Raw genomic sequence first — 22,855 nt, 5'->3', positions numbered from 1 at the left:
ACCAATATAGTCTGTTGCCACGTGCAGCCTGGTAAATAACAGGCCTGCATTTTCTTTCGCCCCTGCGAGTCCGTGGCAATCTACATGGCGTCACGAACAGGATGCAAGGGAGTTGGGCCATGCCCGTGGCACGCTGCAGACCGCGCAGATAATGAAACTGAACAGTTCCAACATTTGCAGTTTCACCTTTTTACTAGCCAAAATTCGACCAATCCAAAAATAGAATGGATCTGTTCCCTTGGCTCGGGCAAAACTCTAAAAGGCTATACTGTGTCATTAACCCTGGCAGATACTCTGAGGATATTTCCATCCCATCTTCAAAAGGCCTACTTTGAGCCCAACAAAGGTTTGGTCGGGCCCTGGCCCTGACCGGGAGTGCAACCATCTGCGCCTGCCATTCCTACTCCTCTTTCTATAGAAGTCTTGTGTGGGTCAAGGAGGGTACAACCGCTGCTGTTGAGGCTGCAGTTTGAAGCGTTTACATTGGGTTGCAGGGGGGTGCATACCCAGCGACTTCATGGTCGCCCGGGAATCTTTCAGGCTGTGCAGCTTGGAGTCCATCTGCTCCAAGAATAACCGTGTCCTCAAATGGCAGGTCCTGAAGAGTTTGCTGCACTTCAGGGAGCAACCCAAATGCCTGCAGCCACTGAACAGTCATTGCCATGACAGCCCTACCCTTCTTGAAGGAGGGTGGTGGTGGTGGTTGGGGACGACTCCTCAGGGGAACCGAGTCATCTATCTGCTGCCCTGACCGAGAAAACCGAGAGGTCTTGCTTGTCAGGAGCTAGGATTCACAATGTGACAGAAAGACAGCTGAGACTCATCAAGCCCTTGGGTCACTACCCCTTCCTGCTTCTCTACGTGGGCACCAATGATACTGCCAAGAATGACCTTGAGGGGGATCACTGCAGACTACGTGGCTCTGGGAAGAAGGATAAAGGAGTTTGAGGCACAAGTGGTGTTCTCGTCCATCCTCCCTGTGCAGGGAAAAGGCCTGGGTAGAGATCATCGAATTGTGGAAGTCAATGAATGGCTACGCAGGTGGCGTTGGAGAGAAGGCTTTGGATTCTTCGACCATGAGATGGTGTTCCAAGAAGGAGGAGTGCTAGGCAGAGATAGGCTCCACCTAACGAAAAGAGGGAAGAGCATCTTCGCAAGCAGGCTGCTTAACCTAGTGAGGAGGGCTTAAAACTAGCTTCACCGGGGGAAGAAGACAAAAGCCCTGAGGTAAGTGGGGAAATGGGATACTGGGAGGAAGCACGAGCAGGAGAGTGCAAGAGGGGAGGACTCCTGCGGGATAATCAGCGAGTTATCTTAAGTGCCTATACACAAATGCAAGAAGCCTAGGAAACAAGCAGGGAGAACTGGAAGTCCTAGCACAGTCAAGGAACTATGATGTGATTGGAACAACAGAGACTTGGTGGGATAACTTGCATGACTGGAGTACTGTCATGGATGGATATGAACTGTTCAGGAAGGACAGGCAGGGCAGAAAAGGTGGGGGAGTTGCATTGTATGTAAGAGAGCAGTATGACTGCTCAGAGCTCCGGTATGAAACTGCAGAAAAACCTGAGTCTCTGGATTAAGTTTAGAAGTGTGACCAACAAGGGTGATGTCGTGGTGGGAGTCTGCTATAAACCACCAGACCAGGGGGATGAGGCTTTCTTCCGGCAACTATCAGAAGTTACTAGATTGCAGGCCCTGGTTCTCATGGGAGACTTAATCACCCTGATATCTGCTGGGAGAGCAATACAGCAGTGCACAGACAATCCAGGAAGTTTTTGGAAAGTGTAGGAGACAATTTCCTGGTGCAAGTGCTGGAGGAACCAACTAGGGGTAGAGTTCTTCTAGACCTGCTGCTCACAAACAGGGAAGAATTAGTAGGGGAAGCAAAAGTGGATGGGAACCTGGGAGGCAGTGACCATGTGGTCGAGTTCAGGATCCTGACACAAGGAAGGAAGGAGAGCAGCAGAATATGGATCCTGGACTTCAGAAAAGCAGACTCACTCCCTCAGGGAACTGATGGGCAGGATCCCCTGGGAGAATAACATGAGGTGGGGAAAGGAGTCCAGGAGAGCTGGCTGTATTTTCAAGACTCCTTATTGAGGTTGCAGGAAAAAGCAATCCCGATGTGTAGAAAGAACAGTAAATATGGCAGGCAACCAGCTTAGCTTAACAGTGAAATCCTTGCTGATCTTAAACACAAAAAAGAAGCTTACAAGAAGTGGAAGATTGGACAAATGACCAGGGAGGAGTATAAAAATATTGCTCAGGCATGCAGGAGTGAAATCAGGAAGGCCAAACCACACTTGGAGTTGCAGCTAGCAAGAGATGTTAAGGAGCAACAAAAAAGGGTTTCTTCAGGTCTGTTAGCAACAAGAAGAAAGTCAAGGAAAGCGTGGACCTTACTGAATGAAGGAGGCAACCTAGTGACAGAGGATGTGGAAAAAGCTAATGTGCTCAATGCTTTTTTTGCCTCTGTCTTCACAAACAAAGTCAGCTCCCAGACTGCTGCACTGGGCAGCACAGTATGGGGAGAAGGTAAGCAGCCCTCTGTGGAGAAAGAAGTGGTTCGCGACTATTTAGAAAAACTGGACAAGCACAATTCCATTGGGCCGGATGCGCTGCATCCAAGGGTGCTAAAGGAGTTGGCGGATGTGATTGCAGAGCCATTGGCCATTATCTTTGAAAACTCGTGGTGATCGGGGGAGGTCCTGGATGACTGGAAAAAGGCCAATGTAGTGCCCATCTTTAAAAAAGGGGAGGAGGAGGATCCAGGGAACTACAGGCCAGTCAGCCTCACCTCAGTCCCTGGAAAAATCATGGAGCAGGTCCTCAAGGAATCAATTCTGAAGCACTTAGAGGAGAGGAAAGTGATCAGGAACAGTCAGCACGGATTCACCAAGGGAAAGTCATGCCTGACTAACCTAATTGCCTTCAATGAGGAGATAACTGGGTCTGTGGATGAGGGGAAAGCTGTGGATGTGTTATTCCTTGACTTTAGCAAAGCTTTTGATACGGACTCCCTCAGTATTCTTGCCAGCAACTTAAAGAAGTATGGGCTGGATGAATAGACTACAAGGTGGCTAGAAAGCTGGCTAGATCGTCGGGCTCAATGGGTAGTGATCAATGGCTCCATGTCTAGTTGGCAGCTGGTTTCAAGCAGAGTGCCCCAATGGTCAGTCCTGGTGCTGGTTTTGTTCAATATCTTCATTAATGATCTGGAGGATGGCGTGCACTGCACTCTCAGCAAGTTTGTGGATGACACTAAACTGGGAGGAGTGGTAGATATGCTGGAGAAAAGGGATAGGATACAGAGGGACCTAGACAAATTAGAGGATTGGGCCAAAAGAAACCTGATGAGGTTCAACAAGGACAAGTGCAGAGTCCTGCACTTAGGAAGGAAGAATCTCATTCACTCTTACAGACTGGGGACCGAATGGATAGGAAGCAGTTCTGCAGAAAAGGACCTAGAGGTTACAGTGGACGAGAAGCTGGATATGAGTCAACAGTGTGCCCTTTTTGCCAAGAAGGCTAACGGCATTTTGGGCTGTATAAAAGTAGGGGCACTGCCAGCAGATCGAGGGACGTGATCATTCCCCTCTATTCGACATTGGTGAGGCCTCATCTGGAGTACTGTGTCCAGTTTTGGGCCCCACACTACAAGAAGGATGTGGAAAAATTGGAAAGAATCCAGCGGAGGGCAACAAAAATGATTAGGGGGCTGGAGCACATGACTTATGAGGAGAGGCTGAGGGAACTGGGATTGTTTAGTCTGCAGAAGAGAAGAATGAGGGGGGATTTGATAGCTGCTTTCAACTACCTGAAAGGGGGTTCCAAAGAGGATGGATCTAGACTGTTCTCAGTGATAGAAGATGACAGAACAAGGAGTAATGGTCTCAAGTTGCAGTGGGGGAGTTTAGGTTGGACATTAGGAAAAACTTTTTCACTAGGAGGGTGCTGAAGCACTGGAATGGGTTACCTAAGGAGGTGGTGGAATCTCCTTCCTTAGAGGTTTTTAAGGTCAGGCTTGACAAAGCCCTGGTTGGGATAATTTAGTTGGGAACTGGCATTGCTTTGAGCAGGGGGTTGGATTAGATGACCTCCTGAGGTCCCTTCCAACCCTGATATTCTATGATTCTTCAAACTTTCCTTTGCCAGGATGCCTACAAAAAATGTAGTGCACTGATGCCACTGCCTGCCATGCTGACTAATACTGTATGATTATACTCCTCATTCTTTTATCATACTCCCATTAGCCTGTCTGTATCAATCTTTTGTCTTATATTTAGCCTATAAGCTCCATGGGGCAAGGACCATCTCTATTCTGTGTTTATAAACACTAAGGTCCTGGTCTATGATTAGAGCGCCTAGGTACTATGGCAATACAAATATTGTAATAGAACCTCTGACCCTTTTAATGAGATCTGAACTAGAGCTGGGCAAATAATGGATTTTTTCAAGTTACTAGCCATTTTGCAAAATTGAAAAAACATTATTTTGGCTCAAAATAAACATTTTCTGAAATTTTTGGCAAATCAAGAAATCTAAAACATGTTGAGTCAAAATGTTTAATTTCTACTTTCAGGCATTTTGAAAAGAGGCAAGGATTTACAAAATCAGGATAGAGGGGAAGCGATGGCTTTTATAAGCTTTAGCCCTGTGGTTACGGCATTCACCATCATGGTGTGTCACTGAACTAGGGAAAGCATAAGAATGACTCTTACCGCCTGGTAGTTAGTATGCTCACCCAGGATGTAGGAACTCCCTGTCAGCTAACCTGTGATTAGCTCACATGGATACCCGACTACACAAGAACTTGTAGTGAGCCATGACAGCCTGGTAGCTGGAAGCTATAGCAGCTGCTAATTAGCAAATCTTTCTGCACAAATCATTCTGCTATCAGAACTCCTTGCTGCCTGTAACAAAGATTATCAATGGTCATGGAAATCATCAGTGAACATAATAAAATCAAACCTTTCTCTTGGAACCTAATGAATAAAATTTCTAAGCAGTCCACAGAAGTAGGGTGCCTCCAAATACCCTTGCCCAGGTCCAGTAAGCTCTTAATGGGGCGGGCTGCTCCACCCTTTTCCTAAAGCTCCAGGATATCCGAGAGTTTATGGGCCTTCCTCCTTCAGTGATGTCAAAGAAGTTTTCCAGAGTACCTGCCATCATACACACAATTGCATGAGGGTGAAAAGGAAGCAGTGATGACTTCATCTGGGAAAGATTTAAGAGAGTAGCCTCAAAAGATTCTCCTCCCAATTCTAATCCCCTTCCAGAGAGTTATGGTGAGGAAGCATGGGTGATCCTGACCAATCATGTGGCTAGGCACTACCACAAAAGCCCTCCCAAGAAGTGAAGAACTTGTCCTAACCCTAAACTTGCTGATTTGACAGAGAAGATATGGGGTACACCCAAACAGTGGAGAGCCAGAGCCAAAGGAGCGTGGGCCTTCTAAGAATGGACAGCAAAAGAACACCAAGACACAGATTTTCCCAACCCCAGTCCTCCTTGGCATCAATCCCAGCACAGAGAACACCATTAAATATCCAAAGGCTCTCACAGAAGAGGTAGACCTTCAGAAGAGACCTAAGGGACAAAACTCCAAAGGGGAATAGATCTGGCTCAGCATCAAACAGTGCTAAAACTTCAGAGATTTCCCCCTCTCCCCCAGTATGAAACCTTGTAACATGATTCTTAAAGATCACAGTAGATGAATCTGACAAAGACCCTGGAGTATTTCAAACAGCTTGGATCCAAAGGGCTGCTTTACTTGCCACAACTCCTGATATGCGCAAAGGCGGATACTGAGGCTCAGATAGATCTTTCCTGCAAACAGCTCTTGGAAGCCACTGGTAACTGAGTAGAATCCCCTAGCTCTAAAGGAGATTAGATTTCAGGGCCTCCAGCATTTTTTAAGAGGACTCTTTTTAGGGCATTATCCCCCCTACAAGAATGACTTCGCATCCCACACTGAAGAAAGCAGGCTAATCCCATTTGATTCTGAAGCAGTGCCCTTATGCCCTAGAGAATCCTCTTTTCCAGATGTTCTCTCTGAAGCTATACTTGATAGTGACCCTCACGAGGAGAGTTTGGAGATCTTTTTGCACCCTCCAAGGAGAAGCCATGCTTTTTCCTGCAGTTTGCTCTACTAGACAAAGAAGAAAGTGTTCGTGGGCACAAAAAAACACTGGTTACCTCACAAGGCATGCTTCTTAAACCCATTTCCTCAATGCCAGGTTCTCCACAAAGTAGGAAGAAAAAAAAAATCTACCCAACTGATTCTAATTTAATAAAAAATAAATACTAACTATTCATACTATTTAAAATAGAAAGTGTTTGGCAACCTTGGACTATAGGTGTCAGCACTGCATAAAAGTTTTTAAGGTCAACACCACACAATAGAGAAAGTATGGGGTATTCCTAAACTGCTTTGTTTGAAAGAAAGGAACTACTACTGGCCAACTGCAAACCCTCTTTATATACTTAGCCCAGGATAGGTAAGAGCCTGCAGGATACAAGCACACATTTCTCAAAGTTTCACAGCCATCTCCCTAAGCATGTAAATCCTAAGGTAGCTCTGTGAAGGGCAATGTACGTAGTTAATTTTCTGGTCGTTTACATTAACTAGTGCAATCTGATTTAATGTGTCAGGAAAATATTCTTACCCATACCACAATAAATAAAAGGAGAAAGAACAAGCACCCATATCTGCTGCATTTTATCTGCTTTTTTCATATCCAGATTTATGAACATTTACCATGTCACCCAGGATTCTAGATTCCTTGAAATTTTAACGAACAAAAGTTCTGCTATACTACCACCAACCAGCATCAAATGTACTGTGCATGACTTACTTACCAGTCACCAAAAATGTCCTCAGAATGCCATCTGAGCAATTCTCTAACTAGCACTTTACAACACTATGTACGGGTCTTGCAGTCATCTGTTTTAAGACACGCTAATACAATACAATCAATCTTCTTCAAAGGTTTTTCTGTTGAAGAGATTTCAAACCCAGCTTAAACTATCAAGCTGATATGGGATAACACCATTTTTTTAGCCACATTCACATAAACAATTGGGTCCTATCCAACAACTATCTCAACATGTAAAATCATGTTCGTTTTAAGCAATTTTTAAACTGGGCTTAATTTTTTTCAATAAACAATTAAAATACAAATGTGAACTGGAGACAATGTTACAAAAAAGGTCTAGAGTGGTAGAGGTGAAATTTTACTCTAGCACCAACTAGAAATGATCTTTCAAAATTCCGTCATTGGTAGAAGGGAAGATTTAAAAAAAAAAAGGAGAGCAGGAAACTGACAGCTAAGCACTACTCAGTACCTTTCTATCTCACAGTGCCTCAAGAGAATAAGCAGCAACTACATGTCAGTATGGCATGAAGATGACTGCTACAACAGAAGGAAGAAAGTTAAATTCACTTTAGAATTGTTTGCATGAATATTAAGTTCAAAGCCGTGTCTTGCTTCAGTAAGATATGAGCCATACAAACATAACTATCATGTATAGACCGCAGCACATTTCATAATGAAACAGAGTACATTTCAAAAGATGCATATAGCAGCCACCTAACAACTTAAAAGCTCATCACAAAAGCGGGTTGCAAACAACCGGTACACGATATACTGCACAACCAGGTGAAAGGAAGTTGATTCAGGGAAGTTGTGACATGGGAAAATCTGGCCAGTTGAAAGCAGCAGAGAAGAAGACTGCTGGAGGATGAAGGAAGTATGCCTGATTTTTCATATGAAGTGTGTCACTCCCATACTTTGTCAGTTATCTACATCAAGTCATTCTATTATTACTGTCTTTAAAATGGCATAAGTAGACACTCAGGACACGTCTACAATATGGGGACTAAATCAGCATAGCTACAGCACTGGAGTCATAATGTAGACGTAGCTGACATAGATAGAAGGGATTTTTCCCATTGGTATAGCAGTGGCACCTCCCTGAGCGACAGTAGCTAGGCCGACAGAAGCATTCTTCTATCAGCCTAGCTGCATCTACACTTTAAATTTAGATTTGCATAGCTACATCGTTCAAAAGTGTGGATTTTTCAGCACTTTGTGCATAAATAGTTTCTCTTTGAGGATATTTCACACAGCAGCAAGAGAGAAAACAATTACCATTAAAGAAATTCTTTAAAAGGAACACTAATGTCTCTTACAGCTCTCCTAAACATGGTTCCACTCAAAGTCACCTCCACTGAAGTTCCACAGAAATATAAAAATTGTCACAATAACTCTCAATTTAACTTTTTCATCTTTTCTCTTATTATGTCCGGTATCAGAAGCTTCAAAGAAGGATACACACCTGTCAGCAGTCGGACCTTAACGGGAAGATTTTTCAAAAGCACCTAAGGATTAGTACAATGAGTCACACTGTTTTAGGGATAGATTTTTCCATAATCTGGTCTCTCGGGGTATGTCTACAATGCAACTGAAAACCCGCTGCTCGCTTGCGCCAACTGACTCTGGCTCAGGCTGTGGTGCAGTTTAATTGCGGTGTAGATTTTCAGGCTCGGGCTGCAGCCCCAGGCTCTGGGACTCTTCTACCTTACAGGGCCCCAGAGCCAAGGTTCATGCCTAAGCCCAGAAGTCTACATTCCAATTAAACAGCCCTGCAGCCTGAGCCCCATGAGCCCGACTCGGCTGGCATGGACCAGCCACAGGCATCTAATTGCAGTATAGACATACCCCAATGAGTCCTGACCTATATGTTACCCTGTGATGTTAATTCTCTATACCTAGTGTAATTCCTTGTCTGTTCAGTATTGTTACATGCTAGTACAATTTTCAGAACTTTTAAATCCTGTTGCTTTTCAATGAGAACATTGGGCTCCTAAGTTAGTCAGGTGCTTCTGAAAATTCCACATGCTAAGCACAAATTGACACAATACTGAAAAATGGTTGAGACCTCTACTAAACTATACTAATGAACAGCTTTTATTATGCAATTTTCAAAAGTTATACCATCAACTTTTCTTGTAGGGTTCAAATGAGATTTCTTGAATAATGATGTCAAGTCAGGCAAGCACAATTAATGCTTAAATAATGTTACTTCTATTAAAGTATTTTAAGCTACTATGTACAGTGCCTTACAGACTTATGCACTCCAGACTAAGTTTTCTCTGTGCATCCTTTTGCTACCGGCAGTAGTTAATTAGGTGCTTAGCTGTTGCTTTGGGAAAAATTCTAAAATGCGCAATATGCACAACTGAAAAATAAATATATTTTTCTCTACTCTTTCACTTAAAGCAATCTTAGATATTACTTGTTTTTACTGTCTAGCGTAACAGAGTTCAGTGCAATTTTTAAGTTGGTTTCTCTCTGCAATAGTGTTAAATGTAAAAGTTCCAAAATGGGAAACATGAATTTATACTGATTAATCCCCAATATGTTACAACATTTACAAGCAGTTCTTTAAACTTCCAAAGTCATCCCCTACTTTATGTATTATAAATTAAACTGACAAATATCGATGTTTCCTTTAATTTCAGCTCTTAAGAAAAATAAGAACCAACCCAACCTCACTGCATCTGTTTATATTCTTTAGAAAACAGATCATAAGTTTGCAAAATTACAGAGGAATGGCTGGTTTATACTGAATTTTCTTTACTATATTATCATGTACTGAAATACACATGGGATTGTATGGCTGAAAACCTCCTGCATCTCTTAATCCACTCAAGTGATCTAAAACACAAGTGCTTACAATTAGAAATTCTGTAACACATACCTGCTGAATTTCTGCTTTGATTGCAACTAAATGAGGGGTCATCATTTGCTCTTCCAGAAAAGTTATCCTACAACAGACAGCAAGACACATTAGACCTATTATAATAGTTTTGGACCAAGCAAAAAACAAAAAAAACTCACCACACTTCAGTTGCAAATGCATCTATCAATGAGGAAGTTACACAAAGAATAAATATTATAAATGCTCTTTTGTTTAACAAAATCATGTTTCGAGTCGAAATGTTTTGCATTAATATATGCTAAACCTATTAAAATCTCTTTCAAAATCTTTATTTTCTACAGTTGTTAAATGATTAAACTGAGCAACATTTTACTTTTCACACACTTCCAGGACACAATGTATAACACCCGAATGCATATTTATTTTTAACATGTCCCTTTAACACAGGAATATTGTCAATTCCCTGGAACAAGTGCTACATTATTTTTTTTAAAATGGGCCTGTACTCTGCTTTTTGATGCACAAAATTCTGAAAGTTGTTTGGATTTTCTTTCTTTTTTTTTTTTTTTTAAATGAACTGGAAGGAAGTTCTTACTTTTACTCTTTAGACAGATTAGGAACGTTATGCCTGATCATCTTTGGTTCTGCTGGATAACATCATGGAAGTATGTTTATTGGGAGCTTTAACAATTTAATTGAAACAGCAGAGCTGTTGAACATTTAACACATTTAATCCAAACTGAATGTTTGCTAAAACAAACCAGCGTAAGAAGTCTAACCAAAATTCCAATTAATCCTTTAACATTCACTCTTGATTTCTGTGATGTCATCACTGGCTGTACCTCCACTGAGAATTCTCTATTATACCACCTCTTGTCAAGCACGGTGCAGTTCCAACAATGTTAACAGTGGCAGTGATAGAATAGACTATTTGCAGGGTTGGGGTTTATTTGTTTTACAAAGTGGATTGATTTAAGTCAAAGCAATCTAAATTACAGAGTTTAATGATGATTTATATCATCAAGCAGGAAACCTTGATTTAATATTAAACTTGTTTCACCTTCAGAAAAATAACTAAAAATACAAAGAAAAATTGGTCAGTAACCATATTAAATGTGTTGACTGGCAACTACATATAGTCTTTACACAAAATTTGGTATTAAACCTATATCCATTCAATACACATTTAATCAATTATATAGCTTAATATACATTTATTCAGAAACTTAGTTTTTATATCATTGTTAGAAAATGGTGAATGATGCATTTCTTGTTTACCTGATTAATTTTTTTATTTATGATTGCATTAAGCTGTATCTGGATGGAAACTGGAACTCAAACGGACAAACACAGCATTTTAATTTTTGTATTAAATAAAACTGCCTTAAGAGTGCTTAATACCCAAGAGAAATTATCAAAACATATTTAAAGTTAACTGATTTATTAAAACAAGTATTAGCTGTAGTTAGTAAACTCGACGGTTTCTGTTCATCGTGTCCTTCAAGATTTTAGAACTAACAGATCTCATCATCTCACACCTTGTTTTTATCCATAGACTGAAAAAGGAAAAACAAGCTTTTGTCCTTTTTTCCCCTTCAACTCCCAGTTTCTCAATAAACTAGTCATTGAACTAAACTGGCTGCATAAACCGAAATGAAGAAAATAGTTCTGCACTTGCAGAAGAGACTACTGCTGTCAAAAGCTGGTTTAACACTTCACCGGCTTAGAGGTTTGGCCCTCTTTAAAACTTCAGCAGTAAATATGCTCTGCTTAATATATTTTTTATTTAATACAAATTATTTTAGTATATTATAGTAAATTTAGGCCTTAACCAAAGCTACCATAATTTCAATTAAATTTTAAAATAATTTTTATAAGCAACATTTTTTAAATTAAACTATTTTCAACATCCATTTTATCTTCCCTGCTTTTCTACCATATCATCTAACCCTTCTCAAAGCAGACATACTGCTGACCACTAAAGCAAAACAAATTTAAGATGTAATTGCTACTTTGAATGTCAAGTTACCGGTACTCCTGAGGGAATTCTGCCACCACTGCGCAATGCAGAATTTTGCAGAAATTAAAGTTGTGCTTGCAGAATTTCCTCCCCGCCCCCATCCCCCACAGAAATGGGTGGCAGAGCTGTTGGCCACCACGGTGCTGGGGAGGGAGGGGGGCGCTGAGTGTGTCTGGGCCAGGGGGGCCTGCAGCTGGCCTCTGGGGGTTAGGAGATGTGACTGTCTGGGCTGGGGGGGGCATGGCTGGGCTCTGGAGGAAGGTATGAGTGTCTGGGCTGGATACCCCCCAAGCCTTCCCCTTCGGTTGGGGGCAGGGCAGCTACTGCACTGGTTGGTCCCAGGGTGGCCTCCATAGTGATCGGTGTGGGGGGAGGTTTGAGGTATCTGTGGGCAGCCAAGAAATCCCCGTGGGAGATACATATATATATATATATATAGTGTGTGTGTGTGTGCGCACGCGCACACGTGTTGCACCTGCCCTGCCCCGACTGCTGCCCCTTTCCCTGGTCCAGGGACCTTCCCCCTCCCCAACCCTTATCACACTGCAACACCACCCCCACTCAGGCTCCCTGCGGCCCCTGTGTTTGCATGTTAGACAGTCGCATCCAATCCCTTCACACTGCCCCTCTTTCCCCTCCCCAGCTTAGTTCATAGCCCCAGAAAATCCCTTCAAACTGTCCCCCTTTTCCCCTCCTCTTATTTCATGGGGGGATGACAAGCCGGGCGGGCAGGCAGTGGCAGCGAGGCTTTATACTTGGGGGAGGGGGTGAGGAAATGAACAGCAAGTTGGTGGCTGGAGGGGGCATCCATTTTCAGTATTTTAATTTTTGGTATTGCTGTGTGCAGTAATATAGTGACCCTTGGGGAGTTGAAGAAGGGTGTGATGGTGGGGCCGAGCGGGGAAGGGACGGGTCCTATTTTACTGCTGTGATTTGGTCACCCTATGTGCACCATTTCCCCCCCCCCCCCCCCGCCCCAATCTTCCTTTTCGGCCCACAGCTTTCTCACAAGGGCAGCGCTGGGAAAGGAGGGTTTGTTTCCGTGGGGCAGGCGGCACTGGGGCAGGGTGTGCGTTTTGGGGGGAGAGGGGGGCTGTTTCGGCAGGGCCAGGGGGTTTCGGCCCTCAGCTGTTTTCTTTGGAGTAATATGGCCCGCGCCGCTTTACGAATTGTGCAGGCCTGCTGTAGAGCATGCATGTTCATATTTTGAACATTTGCACCAACTACTGTAGATGGCATCTTTGTGGGTAGAAGCTGGAAAGATACAAGGGATTTTTCCCACCTATTCAACCCTGCTTATAAAAAAAGAGCTTTCTGAAATAAGAAGTGCACATGTGCCAATTCGGCCTAAAATTCTAAATAAAACCTGCCCTGGAACAAACAGTATAAAGCTTCTCTAGCTCAGATCATGAGCCTCAACACAACCCATCCAAAGTCCAGTCGGGTCAAAACTAGGAGAATTGTAATCACAGTCCTCCAGACATAACTAAGCCATCGCAAAGGCTGAAGTTACAAGACAAGGGACTGAGCAATCAGGGTCACAGCTGAGACATCAGAATAATTAGGTAGTTCATAGGAAGCTCATTCAATGATCAAAGTCCAAATGGAACAATCAGGACAGAACCCTCAAGATGCCTATAGGTCAGGGGTCACATCCCTTCAGATGTTTTAATCCAGCCCTCAAGCTCTTGCAGAGGAGCAGAATCTGGGGTTTACTCAGCTCCATGCCATGGCTCAGCACGGCTCCCAGAAGCAGCTGCATGTCCCCCCTCTGGCTCCTATGCCTAGGGGCAGCCAGGAGCTCCGCACACTGCCCCAAGCTCCACCCCCGCGGCCAATGGGAGGGAGCTGCAGGGGCAGTGCCTGAGGATGGGGCAGTGTGTGGAGCCCCCAGGTGCCCCTATGCAGAGGAGCCGGAAGGGGGACATGCTGCTGCTTCTGGGCACTGATTGAGATAAGTGCCACCCAGAGCCTCCACCCCGACCCCCTCCTGCGCCTCAACCCCCTGCCCTAGCCCTGATCCCCATCCTCCCCTCTGAACTCCTCCGTTCCAGCCCAGAACACTGTCCTGCACCCCCAACCCCTCACTTCCAGCCCCACCCCAGAGCCCTCACCCTCTTCCGCACCCCAACCCCCAATTTCATGAGCATTCATGGCCCGCCATATAATTTCCATACCCAGATATGGCCCTTGAGCCAAAAAGTTTGCCCACCCCTGTTATAGGTGCTTCAGAGGGTCAAAAATAATACGAGCTAAAGGATTTTCCTCAAAGACAACTGCTGGAGACACAAAACTCTAAGGTAAAAATCCTATATACAGTATCTTTAAAGAAAAATGCTCATTTGATGTTTCTCCACTTGTGCTAAAATAATGTGCCCTGAAACAAAAACGTTTGATTATTTACAATCTGTTTATAGAACCCCATAGGCAGAGATTGTACTTTACAGAAAACAAAAATTCAAGTCCCTACCTAAAACGTCATATATTTACATAAAGCTTTACGGAGTAACATTTCCCTATCTCAAATGTAAGACTGTATATACTATTCTCATCCCTAGGGCCCTACCAAATTCATGGCCATGAAAAATGCATCACAGACCATGAAATCTGGTCTTGTGTGTGCTTTTACCCTAGACTATATAGATTTCACCAGGGAGACTAGCGTTTCTCAAATTGGTGGTCCTGACCCAAAAAGGGAGTTGCAGTGAACTGCAAGGTTATTGGGGGGGGGGGGGGGGGAGGCTGTCGTGGTATTGCCACCTACACTTCTGTGCTGCCTTCAGAGCTGGGCAGCTGGAGAACAGTGGCTCTTAAGGCAGCGCCCCGCCAGCAGCAGCACAGAAGTAAGGGTGGCAATACTATACCACGCCACTCATAATTCTGCACTGCTTCTTTCAGAGCTGGGCAGCTGGAGAACAGTGGCTCTTAAGGCAGCGCCCTGCCAGCAGCAGCACAGAAGTAGGGGTGGCAATACTATACCATGCCACTCATAATTCTGCACTGCTTCTTTCAGAGCTGGGCAGCTGGAGAACAGTGGCAGCTAAGGGCCCCTTTCTGCAGGAAGCAGCACAGAAGTAAGGCAATACACCATACCATGCCATCCTTACTTCTAGGGTGCTGCTGGCAGCAGTTATGCCTTCAAAGCTGTGCTCCTAGCCAGAAGCCACAGCTCTCCAGATGCCCAGCTCTGAAGGCAGCACCACCAGCAGTGCAGAAATAAGAATAGCAGTACCACCCCCACCCCCAATAAGCTTGTGACCCCCTCAAAAAACCACTTTGGTCAGGATCCCTACAATTACAACTCTGCGAAAATTCAGATTTAAAAAGCTGAAATCATGAAATTTACTATTTTTAAAATCCTATGACTGTGAAACTGACCAAAATGGACCCTGAATTTGGTAGGGCCCTACTAATCACTATGGTGTCCAAGTGCTATGAGCATACAGTAAAAATTTGAGACACAAAATTCAGTGATTGAAGTAATGGACAGTGAGAGAATGGATGACAAAAATGAAGGTAAGGACTTCTGAGAAAAGTGGGTTTACGACAAAGAAAGAAGACACTTGTGGTGGATGGAAAGAGAGACTGTTCCAAGTACAGAAGTAAACGTCTCTGGAGAAAAAGCTGAAAAATCAGAAATGAAGGGAACAGTAAACTGGTATTATTGGGAAGGACAGCACAAGAAAGAACAGAGGAACTAAAACAAAAGATTGAGCGAGCAGGATTGGGTAGGTACCCTGCTTACAGACAAAGTCAAGTTGTTAAAGAGACAGGAATCCAACAGAGATCAAGAGGAAGGAACTTGACTTGCTCAGCAGGAACATTTTCTCAGCACTTCTGAGACTGGAAGGATAAGAGTATTTTATTTACACAAGTCATGGCAAACATGGTATAAAGATTAGAAAAAGTCTCTCCCTACTAACACACACTTAAGAAATCTAGATAAATACTCCTTTGTCGTTCCATAAAACCTTGGCCTCTAACACAGTCGTCTACCACCAGTCTATCACTGCAATGCAAGGGAAGAGGCATATGTGACCGTGTTTGTCTCCCCCCTGGCCGGGGTTTAGTTATAAAGAGCTTGTGCAGGGCAAGCTGAAGTGTAACCGGGACCCAGCCTCCCTTTGCCTCAATTTCATGGTCTCATACCAGCTGCTGGAAGTCTGGTACGAAGGATGCCACGCGGTCCTGGATCTCGGTGTCCCAGTCCTCATCTCCCATGCTGCAGGCTCTCAATCTGCGCGGAGAGGGCAAGACCTTGTTACTGGCGGCGGCGGGAAGCGGCCGCGGCCAGGCAGAGCCGACAGAGGGGCCGCGAGGTCCCTGAGCCGAACCAGGACTGGAAGAGCCTGTAAAGCCCAGACCCGCCACCACCCGCAGCACCGCACGAGTCCCACACCTCCTCCAACCCGGAATCGCCCTTCCCGGCGGCCCACGCCCCGCAACAAGCTCTTCTCCGCGGTGCCCCATGTCTTCTACTCTCTCCCTCCGGACTTCCCACTAGTTGCTGGCCCGGGCGGGCCGCCGCCCAGCTCCCTTCCGCGGGGCTTCCCACCCAAACGCCGCCCGCTGCCTTAGGGAAGCTATCGACCCCGCTCCCTCTCACCTCCTCCGCTCCACGCCGCACAAGCCGTCACGCGCCACAAAGGCTGCGCGCGCGCCCCTACAACGAGGCTTCTTACACTCAGCAGCCGCAGCACGTGTCGCTACCTACCAACCGCCGCGCAGCGCCCCGTCTTTGTGTCACGTGCCACGCCCACCCACCAATGGGAACGCAGCACCGTAGCGCCCTGGGCGCGGAGCGCTGCTAGAGGGTGTGAGTCACTCTCAGCCCTGAGTTTGAGTTTGTGCACGTGGTGCTGGCTCTGTGTTAGTCTAAGGCTGAGCCGCGAGCTGGCAGGGCTCCAGGGCCGGTCCAGGGGCTCGGCGCAGTGTCTGGCGAGGAGCTCGGGGGCGGTGGGCAGGTAGAGCTGTATGTCTCGCTATGTAATGGGCTGCGGGTCACCGTATTGTGTTATTTGTATAAGCATCGAGCTATTGGCCCCAGCCAGGGACCAGGACCTCCACTGTGCTAGGTGCTGTTCAAAGCAGAGAGACAGCCCCTGCCCCGTATGACACTGTGCAATGCTGGTGGTCTGGAGAAGGTCATTGTACAGTTTGTGAGAGAGAAGGAGAGAATGTGCAAATACAATGTTTCTGGGTGTGTGTGTGCCAGAGTACAAGAGATTTCTATCGCAAAAAGTAGAAACGTCACTACAAATAGCTGTGAATGGGTTACTGTACATAGGTTGCGTGGGCAGGGGGTGTCATTGTCCAAGGAGCATTATGTGTGACAGTGTCAGTGCACAAGTGGTGGAGGGGATCACAGGTCAGCTCTGTATATGCTTGTGCTGCAGAGCATGTGCAACATGTTGGAAAGATTACTGCAATTATAGAGTCTCAAAGTTCTTTGTCACTGTGCAAGGAGCTGTTACTGTGCAAGGAGTCCTCTGCATCACTGTGCAAGAAATAGTAGGGAGCTCATAAGGAACTGTAGCCCTGATCCACAGAGATACATAGGTGCATCTAAACCCCAGTTTTAGGCTCCCCTGACATCCACAAAACCCCCACGAAACCTTATAGGCATCTAAACTCTCTCAGTGCCTACATTTTTAGGGTGAATTTCCCACAGCACCAGTGTTCTTGCTCTCGGTTGCCTACCTCCTGCCCAAGCCCCAGAGCAATCCACAAATTGGGGGAACATTGGCAGACTAACCCCTGTCTCACATAGGGTTGATCAGTGGGTGTTCTCTCAGAGACCACCTACCAGATCAAGCAGGGCCGCCCAGAGGATTCCGGGGGCCCGGGGTCTTCGGCGGCGGGGGGCCCTTCCGTTCCGGGACCCGCCGCCGAAGTGGCCCGAAGACCCGCGGCGGGAGCCCCCCGCCGCCGAATTACCGCCGAAGCGGGACCCGCCGCCGAAGCGCAGCCCGGTCTTCGGTGGTAATTCGGTGGCGGGGTCCCGCCGCGGCCTTCAGGGCTCTTCAGCGGCGGGTCCCGGAACAGAAGGGCCCCCGCCGCCAAGACCGGGCTGCGCCGGCGGCGGGTCCCCGCCCGCCCCTTACCCAGCGCGTCTCGGCGGGGCCTGAGCTCCGTCCCGCTCAGAGCCGCGTGGTGAGGGGCGGCTGGGAACTCAGCCGGAGCTCGCAGCCCCACCCCTCCCTACGCCGCTCTGAGCGGGCGGGGCTCAGGCCCCGGCCCGTTGGAGCTCCCAGCCCCGCCTCACCACGCGGCTCTGAGCGGGGCGGGGCTCAGGGGCTCGGCCGGAGACTCGGCGCTTGATGCGCTGAGGCTCCAGGAGAGGGGCGGAGGCGGGAGCTTCCGCTCTTCTCTTGGGGGCCCCTGCGGAGCCCGGGGCCGGGGCAAATTGCCCCCTTTGCCCCCCCCTCTGGGCGGCCCTGAGATCAAGTCCCATTCAAAATCTGGGGGGAGGTAGCAGAGCTCATGAGATAATTTTTAGCCCAATGGTTAGAGCACTCATCTGGGATGTGCAAGACCCAGGTTCAGTTCCCTTCTCTGCATAGGATCAGGGCCGCCCAGAGGGGGGGGCAAGAGGGGCAATTTGCCCCAGGCTCCGCGTCCCGCAGGGGCTCCCACGAGTGTTTTCCGGGGCCCCTGGAGTGTTTCCCGTCTTCCCGCGGCTCCGGTTGAGGTCCACCGGAGCCCGGGACGAGTGGACCTGCCGCAGGCATGACTGCGGAGGGGGCGCTCGTCCCGCGGCTCAGCTGGACCTCCCGCAGGCATGACTGCGGCAGGTCAAACCGGAGCCGCGGGACCACGGCACCCGCCGCAGTCATGCTAGGTCCGCTCGTCCCGGGCTCCGGTCGACCTGCGGGAGCTCAACCGGAGCCAAATGCCGCCCTCCAGGGAAAGGGCCGCCCCACGCGCCTGCTTGGCGCGCTGGGGTCTAGAGCCCCCCTGAGCGGGGGCCCCCCGCCGCCGAAGACCCCGGGCCCCCGGAATTCTCTGGGCGGCCCTGCATAGGATGGAGAAAGAATTTACACAGAGGTTTCCCACACCGCTTAAGAGAGGTGCACTAATCCCTGAGCTTTTGGATTTTCTGATGCAAGCTTACCTCATTCTCTCCCTAACCAGCAAGCTTCAGAGTCATTTCCCTTTCACTCTTTCTAGACCAATACCTATTTAAGTATCCACAATGGAACTGTCACTAGGCAAGAGAAAGAGGGGGAATGACTCTATAGCCTGCTGGTCAGGGAACCCTCCTTCCTGGTAGAAGACTCAGGATTCCCTCTCCCTGTTCTAATCACTTTTTTGTTAGTTATCCACAGTGGAATAGCTTCAACAAAATATCCCATAGCTGGGTGGTTAGAGTATGCCCATGTGAGATAGGAGAACTCTGTTTAAATCCTTACTCCCCATCAAGCAGGAGAAGAATTGAACCTGGGTCTCTGACATCCCATGTGAATGCCCTAACTACTGGGCTAAAGTTAACAAGATGGTGCTGCATCCTCTAGCCATTTTGCATCAAGCAGGGCAAGTGCCTTTATTCATTATAAGAATTAACAACAATAACAACAAAAACACCTTGGCAAAAGCCTAGTATTTTGCAACTGACCTTTGAGAAAACATTATCAACCACAGGCAGTAAAAAAAGGTACTTAGGTGCCTAAATCCCAGTTATAGGCTCCACTGGAATCCACAAAACTATTGCTCAGTTGTTGCCTAACCCTGCAGGCGCCTAAACTCACTCAGCACCGACATTTTTACAGTAAAAGTTCTCTAGGTATGTACATTTCTGCATGTGGGCACACACACTGGTTCCTCTCTACAGGTATCCAGATGCCCATCTCCCACATAAGCCCCCAAGTGATCCACAAACCAGGGAAGATAGGTTCTCCCACAGGCGCTGACTTTCCAAAGTGCCAGGGGGTGCTTGACCCCCAGCTCTGCTTAGTGTTGCCAGGTGTCCAGTTTCCGACCGGAACGCCCAGTCGAAAAGGGACCCTGGCGGCTCCAGTCAGCACTGTCGATCGGGCCGTTAAAAGTCCAGTCAATGGTGCTGCAGGTCTAAGTCAGGCTAATCCCTACCTGTCCTGGCACCGCACTGCACCTTGGAAGTGGCCAGCAGGTCCAACTCCTAGGTGGGGAGGCCCCGGGGCTCCATGCACTGCCCCCACTCCGAGCACCGGCTCCACACTCCCATTGACTGGGAACCACAGCCAATGGTAGCTGTGGGGGCTGTGCCTGCGGGTGAGAGCAGTACACAAAGCCTCCTGGCCCCTCTGCCTAGGAGCTGGACCTGTTGCTGGCTGCTTCTGGGGCGCAGCACGAAGCCAGGACAGGCAGGGAGCCTGCCTTAGCCCCATTGCGCTGCTGACCAGGAGCCACCCAAGGTAAACCCATGCCCCAACCCCCTGCCCCAGCCCTGAGCCCCCCAACCCAGAACCCCCCCAACACCCCAAACCCCTCATCCTCAGCCCCACCCCAGATCCTGCACCCTGAGCCCTCACCCCTCCCAAACTCTTACCCCAGCCCAGTGGAAGTGAGTGGGGGAAGGGGACAGCAAGTCACCGAAGGAGGGGGAATGTAGGGAGCAGGGCCTCAGAGAAGGGGTGGGGCATCAGGGAAAGGGCAGGGCTAGGATGTTCAGTTTTGTGTGATTAGAAAGTTGGCAACCCTAGCACTGCCCCAGGCCTTGCTCCCACTCCACCCCTTCCCCCCAGGGTCTGCCCTGCCTCTTCCCTCCCAGTTCTGCCCCCTCCCATGAGCAAACCACATCCCCCCTCCTCCTCCCTGCCCCCTAGCCACCTGCACACCGCAAAACAGCTGATTGTGGCAGGCGGGCAGCACGAGGAGGGAGGGGGAGGCACTGATTTGTGGGGCCTGTCGGCAAGCGAGAAACACTGGGGGTGGGGGAGGAGCTGATAGCAAGGCTGTGGGTGTGTGCTCAGTGCCCATCATTTTTTCCCCATGGGTGTTCCAGCCCCAGAGCATCCACGGTGTCAGCGCCTATGGATTCTCCTCCATCTGTATCACCCATGAGTCACAAACCTATAGCTATGCTCAAAGGAGGTTGTAATACTGTTAACTACCTTATAATTTTTAGCCCACTCAGCTGGTATGGGGAGACTCAAGTTCAATTCTCCTCACTGCCTGAAAGGAAGAAAAGATTTTAACAGGGGTTTTCCCCCACCTGCGAGGAGAGTGCATTAACCACTATAGGATTATTGAGCTATAGGATAGTCTGATATGGGTATCCCTCAGTCTCTCTTGCTGAAGCTGTTCCACTGTGTATAAATAGGGGGAGTAGGCCATAGGCCTTCCATCTCTCCAGTGGGTACCCTAACCACCAGACTATAAAGTCATTCTCACACTACTATCTCTGTTCCAATGACTATTTAAATATTTATACATAGCGGAACAGCTTCAACAGGAGAGACTGAGGAAGCTCGCACATCAGAGTTGCACATAGCTCAGTAGTTAGGACACTCACTTAAGAGGTGTGGGAGTCTGTAGCAGGGTGGTGGTCACCCACTCTTGCCCTGAAAGGGCTTGAAGCTAGTCCTGGGAGAGGGCTGGGGCTGTGAGCTAAAGACTCGCCGATTGGGGAAGCACCTGCTTTGCCATGCCCCAATCAGACCGTAGCTGGGCTTATAAAGGCCAGGAAGCCAGAAGCGAAGTGTCTCTCTCTCTAGTTTGCTGAGGGAGAGGGGCCTGGCTACTGAACAGAGTACTGAAAGTGGAGTAGGTCTGGGGGAAGAGTAGAGGAGCTGGGGGAGCTCCAGCCTGGAACCACCCCCGCCTGCAGGCCCTGTTAAAGGCTGGAAAGGGTCCTGGGGTTGTAGAGGGGCAGCCAAAGGGTAGGAAGAGGCAATAGGTCCAAACCCCTCCTTGCTGGTGATGAGTGGCATTTACACTGCAGTCTGCCCCAGTGAATGGGGGCTAGATCAAGATTGGCAGTAGCCATATACTGAGGTGAGGTGGGGATAGGGAAGGGGAGACCCAGAAACTGTGGGGGTACTGCCAGGAGGCAGCACCCCAGCCTGAAAGGGGCACTGGTTTCCAGGAGGGACTCAGACTCAGCGGCAAGTGGGATACTGGCCTGCAGAGGGTGCTCCAGAGCTGGAAATGCTAATTCCCTGGATGACCAGCAGGAGGCGCTGCAGGGGCGAGTCCTGCCCTGTGCCAGAGACCCCTGTTCAAATTCTTTTTCCTTCTCCTAAAGAAGGGGATATTGGACTTGGGTCTTCCACATTGCAGCTGAGCACTCTAACCCACTTATAAAGTGGGCAGCACTCCTCTTTCTTGGGCCATTTTTATGGAGTGAGGAAGGTGCCTGACTTATTCTTACAAGAAATAACTTAGACTAGTGGTTCTCAAACTTTTTTTTTCTGCAGACCACTTGAAAATTGCTGAGGGTCTCAGCAGATCACTTAATGATCTTTCCAAATGTTGTTTGTACCGTTAGCTGACTATTGTAAAGTGCTTTGGATAAAAGCGCTATATTAAAAAAAAACAATGTTTTTGTTCTATCAATAAAAGTACACAGGGATAGCTCAGTGGTTTGAGCATTAGCCTGCTAAACCCAGAGTTGTGAGCTCAATCCTTGAGGGGGCCACTTACGGATCTGGGGCAAAAATTGGTCCTGCTAGTGAAGGTAGGGGGCTGGACTCAATGACCTTTCAAAGTCCCTTCCAGTTCTAGGAGATTGGTATATCTCCAATTATTACCTTTTATATTTTAGAAAGGTAAGCCTACTGATATTAATGTGATGGATGGGTCTTCTCTCCCCTGTTATGGCAGCCCCCGAGTTGGGGCTGGAAAGGAGGGGGGGTCTCTTCCTCTGCCGCAGCAGCCCCCAAGCTGGGGAAAGCCACCTCTTTCTTTGGCCACCACAGCCTTGCATGTCCCAAATTTCCTCTACCCCCCTCTTCTCACTCCACTGCCCTCTCCCACCTACCCCCATTCACCCTCACCTTACATGTGCATCTTCTCCAGGGTCCAGGCACCTAATTACTCGAGCCACATCTGGATGGCTTCACTAAGTAGGTGGGTGGTCCTTCATTCTCTCATGTGCAGCCACCCAGGCATGCACCTAAAAGG

The 22,855-nt window shown here is 47.7% G+C and overlaps 1 protein-coding gene across 4 annotated transcripts in view; it reads right to left on the bottom strand.

The window, feature by feature from the left end:
* Positions 1-16,482, bottom strand: part of DDX4 (DEAD-box helicase 4) — a 104,893-nt gene extending 88,411 nt beyond the window's left edge. For 2 of the 4 annotated variants that reach the window (XM_039543825.1, XM_039543826.1), the window contains exons 1-3: positions 16,152-16,174; positions 15,902-15,989; positions 9,772-9,838 (exon numbers count right to left, since the gene is read on the bottom strand). In XM_039543825.1, the coding sequence (XP_039399759.1) occupies positions 9,772-9,838; positions 15,902-15,973 (139 nt within the window). In that variant the 5' untranslated portion in view covers positions 15,974-15,989; positions 16,152-16,174. Of the gene's footprint in view, positions 1-9,771; positions 9,839-15,901; positions 15,990-16,151; positions 16,175-16,250; positions 16,316-16,358 lie in introns of those variants that run through there. The other 2 variants (XM_039543827.1, XM_039543828.1) reach the window with 2 other exon arrangements.
* Between the last annotated feature and the right edge of the window lie 6,373 nt (positions 16,483-22,855).

Source organism: Mauremys reevesii, linkage group 6, assembly GCF_016161935.1.
Source record: "Mauremys reevesii isolate NIE-2019 linkage group 6, ASM1616193v1, whole genome shotgun sequence".
Classification (NCBI taxonomy): domain Eukaryota; kingdom Metazoa; phylum Chordata; order Testudines; family Geoemydidae; genus Mauremys; species Mauremys reevesii.
This window is presented reverse-complemented; position numbering and strand designations above follow the sequence as displayed.